Source organism: Camellia sinensis, chromosome 3 (assembly GCF_055761805.1).
Source record: "Camellia sinensis isolate YWXY chromosome 3, ASM5576180v1, whole genome shotgun sequence".
NCBI classification, from domain to species: Eukaryota; Viridiplantae; Streptophyta; class Magnoliopsida; order Ericales; family Theaceae; genus Camellia; species Camellia sinensis.
In genome coordinates, this window is record NC_138963.1 from 96,391,600 (window position 1) to 96,401,283 (window position 9,684).

At 35.5% G+C, this 9,684-nt stretch overlaps 1 protein-coding gene across 6 annotated transcripts; it reads right to left on the reverse strand.

Annotated features, from left to right (window-relative positions):
• Positions 1-240: 240 nt before the first annotated feature.
• On the reverse strand, positions 241-7,891 carry LOC114256265 (S-adenosyl-L-methionine-dependent methyltransferases superfamily protein). Of its 6 annotated transcripts, none has more exons than XM_082920428.1 (7): positions 7,495-7,696; positions 7,157-7,253; positions 6,907-7,045; positions 2,656-2,738; positions 2,384-2,518; positions 2,188-2,292; positions 241-270 (listed from the first exon to the last, which is right to left on the reverse strand). In XM_082920428.1, the coding sequence occupies exons 1-7, from the start codon at positions 7,584-7,586 to the stop codon at positions 256-258; spliced, it is 666 nt and encodes a 221-aa protein (XP_082776554.1). In that variant the 5' UTR covers positions 7,587-7,696; the 3' UTR covers positions 241-255. The 6 variants fall into 6 exon arrangements, with proteins under 6 accessions (XP_082776554.1, XP_082776551.1, XP_082776550.1 ...); XM_082920425.1 differs by lacking the exon at positions 241-270 and adding an exon at positions 816-952; XM_082920424.1 differs by lacking the exon at positions 241-270 and adding an exon at positions 1,275-1,675 and having other exon boundaries at positions 7,495-7,891.
• Between the last annotated feature and the right edge of the window lie 1,793 nt (positions 7,892-9,684).

The window sequence follows — 9,684 nt, forward strand, 5'->3', positions numbered from 1 at the left end:
ATAGAAATTTACCGAAGAGAGACGAGAAAGAGGTCTGAGACTGAGAGGCAGAGTACAGAGAAGAGAGATCTTCGGATTGAGATGCAGTATTTAAGGACCGTAAAGCTGATAGCAAAGTTTTGAACTTCAAGGTCATTGCTTTGTTGCAAGAAGAGTTGAGAACTTGAGTGATTCATTAATGGTGATGATGATTAATGAAGAGAGAGAGAGAGAGAGAGCGCTATGGTCGTGGTGTGCAAGGTTGCCAAAGAAGCCCTAGATCAGCTGCTGCTGAAGAGAAACAAAGAGAAAAGAGACAGATTTGAGGATTTATATATATATATATATATCATAACAAAACCGCACCAGTTTGATTGACCTGTGAACGGGTTGAACGGTTCGGCAGTTGAACCACCAGTTTAAACGGTTCTCCTCAAATATGCCGATTTTTGCCCTTGAACGGTTTAAGAGGACTGACCAGACCGAAGCCTCACCAGGTCGACAGTTTAACCGGTTGAATCGACCTAGCTGGACCGGTTTTGAAAACCTTGCTCATAGGCCAAGCTCACTGGTGGGCCAATAGGTAGCTTCTCAAGGGCCAACTCGACCCATAGGCTTAGCCCAATAGACACAGATTCAAGCTTATCTTCTAATTTTTTCCCCTATTTTTTCAAATTTTATGTTGGGGTCACATGTCGAGCCGGTAGGCCAACGCTGGGCTTCAAACCTAGGCTTAGGCCCAACCCAAACCTCATTCGAACTAGGCCAACCAGACCGAGATACAGGCTTGGGCGGAGTAAAAGCCCACCGGGGTGGATGGACCTGCGTTGTGAGCCTTCGTGCCAAATAATGAACCTTGAATAGACTACTTGTTTTGTGAAGTATAGGAAAACAAAATAATACAATATAAATACAAATCTTCCTAATAGAGAAAGCCTGCAATCCTCTTTCCTGGATGGATGGTATCGTGTCCCTGTTTTATGCCAAAAAAACCAGAGTTTCAATTCTAGAGTTTCTAGGGTGGCCACCTTTCAATTGATCATGAGGAAATACATAAACTTTAAACCACCAAAATTCTAACTAATGTTAAGCTCCAGTTTTAATTGATTGGACATAAATCACACCTTTGTTTGTTGAATAGTTTTTCACTGCAAGCCATGTATTATGCATTGATAAATAACTTGGGAAACCGATAACTTTCACAAAGAAAAAAAAGACATAAAGTTGATAAAGATACAACTATACGTGTTTCCATGCCTACAACTCACAATTTACCAAAACAAAATACAGAACCATTTTAACGAACAATTAATAGTTGCATTTCAATTGTGTGCACAGCAAATCCCTCAATCACGATATCTAGTGAACCATGACTAATGAGAAGACAAAGTAATTGATAAAGAAATTACTCAAGCAGATGATGCACAAGTTGTAGTACAAATCATGCTATTATTCCTCAAAGCTATGGTATTAAACTTCTACATTGCACATTGAACTTAGCTTGGGCAGAATGAAACCAAGATTACAAGGAGGGAAGAAAGGGAAAAACAAGAAGAAAAATTTAGTCTTAACTATCCACTTCATCGATGTTGGTTCGGAAAATGAAATCTTCAGTTTCTAGTTCATCATGAAAAAGAGAAATAGATGTCTTCTCAACCCTCTCCCTAAATCCGTTGTTCTCTGATGATCTCTGACCCTGTAATTTTTCCCCTTTAATCATCGGCACCATAAGAGTGGACAGTGTGTTTGCACGTCTATTTGACATACAAACTTCACGTTTTGTTCTGATGGAATTTGAAGATGTGTTTCAACTTCTAAAATGGATTCATAAAAATCGGAATTAACTGCAAAACATTAACTATTTTACCCCAAAGTCCTAAAATGTATCTATGGTGTGTTTGCATGTCCATTTGGCATAGAATGAAACTTTACACTTCGTTTTCATAGCATATGAAGGTGCGTTTCAACCTCTAAAATTGATTCATAATGATTGGAATTAATTGCAAAACATTAATTATTTTATTCCTAAAGTCCTAAAGCGTTTCTATACATGCAACGCAACTCTTTCAAAAGCTATGCGAAGTAAAATGGACTCATTGCCAATCATATAGCATTCCATTTCGACGGAACATCCAAATGCCCCATTGTACAATAAGCATAGCCTCCAAAAACATCAAATATTAAGTTTCTGAAATTCAGAGGACTAACCTTCTTCAAGATGTAGAAGAAATAGTGAAATCCATCGCCAAATGTATTCCACTCGACAGACCAGGTGAATTCTGGAGCATTAAATAAAGGGCGCCTGAAGTGTGGCTGTAGGACATGCAAATTACAGCTGAGGAACATAGCCCGATAAAAAATGATAAGAAAGAGAAATGAGATGTTGCAATACTGATTATAATACCTGGCCAAAGGTGATTGAGATGAAAATACCATTTGGTTTAAGAACCCTATGAACCCCTTGAAGCATTGCCATTACCTTGTTTACTGTTGCAGATCGTGGATTCCAAGGGTCGCCACTGTCCACGAACAATACATCCTTCAAATTTAAAATACACACATACTCGACTATCAAAGATCAAAAGACAATGTGACAAAAAGACATTATAGTTAAATTCAAGATACAGGAATAATTCCATAAATAAAATGAGAAACATCACACTTCATTAAGATTACCATGGTTCCTTTCTCTATAACCACGTCAAAACATTCATTGGTAAATGGAAGGTCTAGCATATCAGCTTCCAGCACTTTAATTTCTGATGATAAAGATAATAAAAATAAATAAATAAATGAACAGAAGGAACTGTCAACATAACTCTGATTTTACTGAAATTAAGTTATTTATTATTGCGACACCACCACTATCCCCATGTCTCAAAATATGATGTCTAGTGATATCGGTGAAACAAATTCACTAGCATAAAAATGTGAAACATAAAATGTCAAAATAATCAATATCCCTCTTCCCAAACAACACTTTGACTCCATTTGATAAGAAAGAAGACTAACAAAGATTTCTATGTTGCATAAGGAACAAGTAAAGAATCTGTTCCAGTATTGCACTTCAAGACGTCACTGTTCCTTGCAGGACCTCTTCAGAATCCGTTATCTTCTGAACCATGTTGCAGTATATGCGTTGAAAATATATAATCGATTAAATTCTTTACTGCACTGCACCAAAGTTTTTAAGTAGACACCACCACATTATAACTTCAGTGACCACAATATTAGTTTTAGGGAAAATTTCACTTTTACCCCCATTTGGTTTGGGCCATGTTCAGATAACCCCCTTATCATTTGGAAATAATCACATAATAACCCCCACCAGTGATTTGTGGATTAAAATGCACCACTACTTTTTCCATCTAAATAACGGGCTGTGAGAGGCACTGGCCTATGTGGAGAGGAAGTTCATTTTTAAGACGAAAAAACCCCTTATAAATCTTCAAATTTACAACAAAAAAAAATAAACATCGTTGTGATACATCTTCAACAACAACCTATTATTCCCCACACTCTCACAGGTTGCAGAAACAACCCAACAATTGCCACATGAAGATTAGCTCATTGATTTTATACCACTCTGCAACACTAACAGTAATTTACAAGTTGATCATAATAACTTAAAACTTCAATTTCTGCTATCAACATAGCAAGGGAACCACCCATCCACAATTACACACATGCTGCTAGTATAAATATCTATACATACATAAATAAATCAATATCTGTCAATGAAATCCTTTATTCTGTTCATCACCCTTAGTAACCCAATCCCTCTAACACCATCTCACATGTATTTTTGTTCTGGTTGGTAAACACCGTAGTAGTGATCTCTGCAACCCGACTACGCATGTCCTCACTTCATTTCAATTAAAATTTGGATTTTGATTTCGAATTTCACTTTCAAATTGGATTTTGATTTGGATGAGCCCGGCAATGGCTGCCATGGCAGCCGGAGTAGTTAACTGTAATCAGTTGATTTGGGGAGGCTGCAAAGTGGTTGTTGCTTGGGTGGCATGGGGTAGGAAGGTTGCAAGGTGGTGGGTCGCTGGGATGGGTATGGGCTACACGGTGGAGGTTTGCAGCCATGGTAGGAAGAAAATAGAGTACACATATATATATAGATGTATAGGTTTAATTTAGCAAAGTAAAAGAAGAGGGTATTTAGACCAATCCACACGTCTAGTTAACCAAAGTTAATACGCATTTTAGTCTACAAATCACATGGGGTTATGTGGTTATTTCAACATGACAAGGGAGTAATGTGCATATGGGCCAATCCACAAGGGAGTACAATGAAATTTGCCCTTAGTATACATCTTGTCTTTGGCTTTTTTAATAGAATCTTTACCTAACTTACCCAAAACAAAAAGTATTAGTTATATTATATTATATATATACCATTGCATTGGTATATCAATCAGAATGCATCCTTCTCAATCCTTAACAACTTGCTATGGCAAATACTATCTACCTCCAACGTTATGGCGTGTGTTCAAGTCATAGAATCGGCCTCTCTACAATAAAGTGGTGGTAACCATGTTTTGCGCAAGAGTCTGGTGCACTAGGTATAACTTTTTTTACGAATATTTTGTAATCACACATTATAGATAAATGAATCGATGAATCATGCCATTTATGACAAGCTGATTATGACTAATTGAATCCGCACCTTCAAGAGCAAATTTTATTTCACCACCTGTGGTTTGGCCACATGCGGATTACCCTTATCATTTGGAATTAACCATCTATTACATAACCCTTTTATGGTTTGTTAATTGAAATGCACCATCAGATTTTCCGTCACACCTAACAACAAGTGTAAAACACGTGCTGGGACATAAGGGGTTACGTGCTCATTTCTAAGTGTCAGGGGGCAAATCGTACATGATATAAAACACAGGAGGCTAAAGTGAAATTTTCCTCCCAAAAAAAAACGACAAAAATATCTATGGTTTGCAAAATGAGATTACTGATATACAAGGATATTTAGTCTTTTGCTTAAACTGTTAATGGGTCTGACAGTGCACTTTAGGCTGCCACAAGGAAGGCATAGAGCAAATCCATTTGGACAATCAATAGATCAAGTTGGGTTTTATTTGATTAAATAATTATTAAATATTACTTAATATAGGTTAATTGGCCCAATTAAAAATTATAAGAAGCTAGTCTCAATTTAAACATACTATTCACTTCTCATACTCTTTGATGAAAGAAGGCTGAAAGTACTGTATCATGTTCAGGGTTATCAACGGCGAATTGCCAGGGCTTTTAACAAGAAGGTTAAGTCCCGGAATTTGAAAGGAGGAGATTTGGTACTCAAAGACAACCGAGCTCCCATCCATGACCCTAGGGGCAAGTTCAGACCCAATTGAACTGGTCCTTACATCATCAAGTCTATCTGGTCGGGTGGAGCTGTCGTTCTGATGGACCTAGATGGCCTAGAGTTCTCCCAACCGATCAACATGGACAAGTTGAAGAAATATTTTCTCTGAGTGGCTCGCTAGGCCGAAAACTCGAAAGGGCGACTTAGGCAAAAGTTAGAGCACAAAAAATTTGAAATTATAAAAACTGAGCTCACAAGGTTGAAAACCCAGAAAGGGCGGACAAGTCCATAAAACTTCATGCCCAACTAACTAATTTGTTTTCTATAGCACAATTCAACTGATTTAATAAAATTCTTTTTATTTTTTGTTTAATATGATTTCTCACCAATCAAGTAAATTATATTCTTTGTTTATTGCAAGAATTTTTTTAACATGTGATTACCAATGGCTTTGTAATAGGGAGTTGAATTAAAATTTTCAATGATGTTATGATGTTTGTTTTTTCTTATCACAATTTGTTTACCACTTGCCAACAACACTATTGGTTTAATAGGTTCCACCACTTATATTGTTATCAATGTAGTGTTGACACATAAGATAGTAAACAAACATTCTAAGAAAATGTGTTCATCAGAACATTTTATTGTAAATTTTTTGAGGACCATTACATGAGTCATTAAATTTTGAAGGGCAAATTACACTCACCTCCCTAGAGGTTTGAAAAAAATATAGTTAGCCTCGTACTTTTGACATAATTACACTGACCTACCTCAAGATTTTAATTCACATAACACTTTTAAGTCCTTTTTCATCAGTAATTCATTAGTCATATGAATACAAAAATAATGCTATCATCTCTTTCCTACTAAAATGTATATTTACCATTGTTTATTTTAGTGTCTACCTACCATTAACATTAGATTCAGTCTTAGGCCTAGTTTGGAAAGACTAAATAAGTGCACTTTTTGACTTTTTTTGTATTATGTGTAGAAAAAGTAGAGAGGAGATGTTGATTGATGTGACCCAAAAAAGATAAAAAGATAAAATAAGTGCACTTCTTCCTTTGTAGCCAAACTTGGCCAAGTTACTATCATTTTGTTAAAAGTGTGGGACTAACTGCATTTTCTCTGAACCTCGGGGGAGGTGAGTGTAATAATTACAAAGTGATTGTTACAATATTTTTGAAATGTCTAATTAAATTAGGGTGGCCATTACAAGGGGTAGAAAAAAAAAATTCAAAAAATAGCACATACAAAATAGAATTTTGCAGAACATTGGAAGGGTCAAGATCCCCTTGACCCCTCCTCCCTCCTACCACCACAATGGATTACGTGCTTTTTTTTCAAATGACAAGGTTACATTCAAATCACAAGGGATAAACTGAAATTTGCCCATATCAAAAATTTAAATCATTAGAAACTTTTCTTCTCTCTCTCTCTTTTTTTTTTTTTGTTTTCTTTTTGGTTCTTTTTGTTTAGCTCATCATCCAAGTTTTACATCAAATGAAGCCATTGAGAGCTAAAATGGATTAAAAATCTTTATCTTTATATAGCAAATGGATAACTAGGTATTTTTTGAAGATCAAGCTACAAACCATTGTATCCCTTGGATAGTAACCGTTTCTGCATCTTCTCCACTGCGACCGCAGACAAATCAATGCATGTCATTTCAGTAATTCCATCGCTGTACAGTTGTTCACACAACTGAGAGTTTCCACATCCCAGCTCCAACACCTGCAATTATTCGTGTTTAGAAAAAGATATGCTAATGATTGTTTGAAGAGTCAAATGAATAAACAAAATGAGCAACCAAACTATACAGATATAGGAAAGGTTTATACATACGGAGGAATTGGGTTTCACGTGTTGTTGAATGAGATGACGAAAATGAGAGTAGTCTTTAAACCATTCGTAATGATCCTCTTGAGCGAACCTCTCATCCCTAAAATATAACAAAACAAACAATTTACCATGGCAGAAGCCGTGTTTGGTTACTGAGAAAAACGGAGGGAAAATAAATAAAAATAAAATCAATGGCTTTTCCTTTTATGATGTTCTGGTTTTTTGGCTTAAAATTATGAGAGAGAGAGCTGATGCCCTGAAACTTGTTCGATTTCTTGTATTTACTTTTAATCCTACGTTTTCTCGACATCCAAACAGAGGATTCATCAGTGAGTGCTCACCAGTAATGAGGATCGAGGTATGCCAAAGCCGTGGATGGTTCGACGGCGCTGGTTCTCTGCGTTTCCGTCCGGTTATGGCTGTCTCCATCCATTTTAGAACCGTTCAGTCCCCTACTTCTTGATGTTTTGCTAAAAACAAATCCCTAGCTAGCTGCCATATGTATATTTGAGAGATCACTGTCCTTTTACTTCAATTTTTTTTTTCCCAAAAAATTATTTTACCCCTCTCAAATTATTATTAATTGGTCACTATGTTAAAAAGTTTAAGGCCTTGGGATACCTAAAAAAAATTTAAAAGTAAAAAGTTTTTAGAAAAATTAAAAAATTATTACTATTCATCAAAAAAAAATTTACACACAAATTATTACAAACAACTCTAACGTCCCACAGGTACAAAGTTGAGTTTTTTTGAAAACATTGCACAAGCGAAGTACACAAACAACATGGTGTTGTTCGGTCCATGGGGGTTATCACGAGTCCCGTTTTGATAATCTGAACCATTAATGTGTAGAACTCATCGAGTACTATATGTCTATGAAAAATCACTTTGATCGAATATCGCTAACTATATGATCAAATCAGTTTTGTATAAAAAAAATATGATATTATAGTTAACGGTTGAAAAAAAAAACTAATCCGATCAAATAACTATCGATATTCGATCAATGCGATTGCTTACAAACATATAGTACTCGACAAGTTTTACATATTGAACGGTTCAGATTATCAAAACGGGACCTGTGTGGGCCCTCACGAGACGAAAAGCACGGTCCAATGCAATGCATGAAAAGTAAACAACCATTTCTTAAAGTCAATTCACTCTGCCTAGACGGACGGGCGTACTGCCTATGTCCTTATCTTCTCCTACACACTAATTTATACAATTTTTTAATATATATTTTTCTGTATAAAGTCAAAAAGTTAACCAAACAACCATCTTTTTTTCCTTAATTTTTTAGTCTAAAAAATTAAAAAGTATACTTATTTGAAATACCCTAAACAACCCCTAAATTTCAATTTTGTTCGCTCAAAATCTAGGTGCTGAAACACGTTTTTTAAAAAAGACAAATTCAAATAAAATAACTAAAATATCCTTATATATATATATATAGTATACACCAAAGTCCCAAACCCCCCAAACAGTCTCTCACAACGAAGGTTTTAAAAAGCAGCCGCAATTGTTATGGCCATAGCGGTACCGTAACAGTCAGAACAATCTATTAGACACCGTTACACCATTTTACAACATTTTGAATAGCTTCTTTTTTCCAAAAGAAAAAAACAAAAGCTTACAAAAAATAAACAAATACTCAAGTGATCCAAACCCAAAGAAAAAAATCTTATATGAATTTTTTTTCTTTTTTACCGGCAAATGCTAATTGTTAGATTAGCAACTATGGAAGAAATTCTCCCCACCTTTGGCAAAGCACCTAAGTGCTTACACTCCTTTAATTCAACTCTCCTAAGAAGAATTGAACCCATGACTTCCTTAGGACTAAACCCTAAGGAAGGCATGGTGGCCAAGTAGGCTAGGCCTAATTGGTTTTTTCTTTTTTAATTTATGACATAATTTTATTTTATAATCCTTTCATTTAATAATTTTGAATATTTTTTATTCAATTAATTTAGTAATTGGTAAAAAATAATTTATAAAATTTTAAAATCAATTATTCTTAAAATCATTAACTATTTAAATAAAATGTAAAAAACTCATTTTATAGTGATTTCAAAATATGAAATATATTGGATCATATTTAAAAATTAACAAAAATTGATCAAAATTTATTTTAAATCCCAATAAATATGATTTTGAAGAAAAAAATATGCGTATTGGGAAGTTTTCTCCAAATTGTGCAAAAAATTAAAAAAAAAATTACAGTTTCGACTACTGCAACCGTTACGCTATGGCTTTTACACCCTACAACCGCTATCGCGTCCTCGTAACCATTACGGCAGCTGCAACCGCTTTTCAAAACCTTGCTCACAACTCTCTCTCTCTCTCTCTCTCTCTTTGTCTCTCTCTCTCTCATCCACCGATACTCTCAAACCCTTTCTTACTCAGATCTTTCCTCCGACGATCTCACTGCCGTCCACTTTTCTATTCTTGCCGCCAAAGTAGCGACCCCATCGCGCTTATCAGTTCTCAAATCCTTTTTTCTCCATTGTTTGCCGCCGGTCGAGACTCGAGAT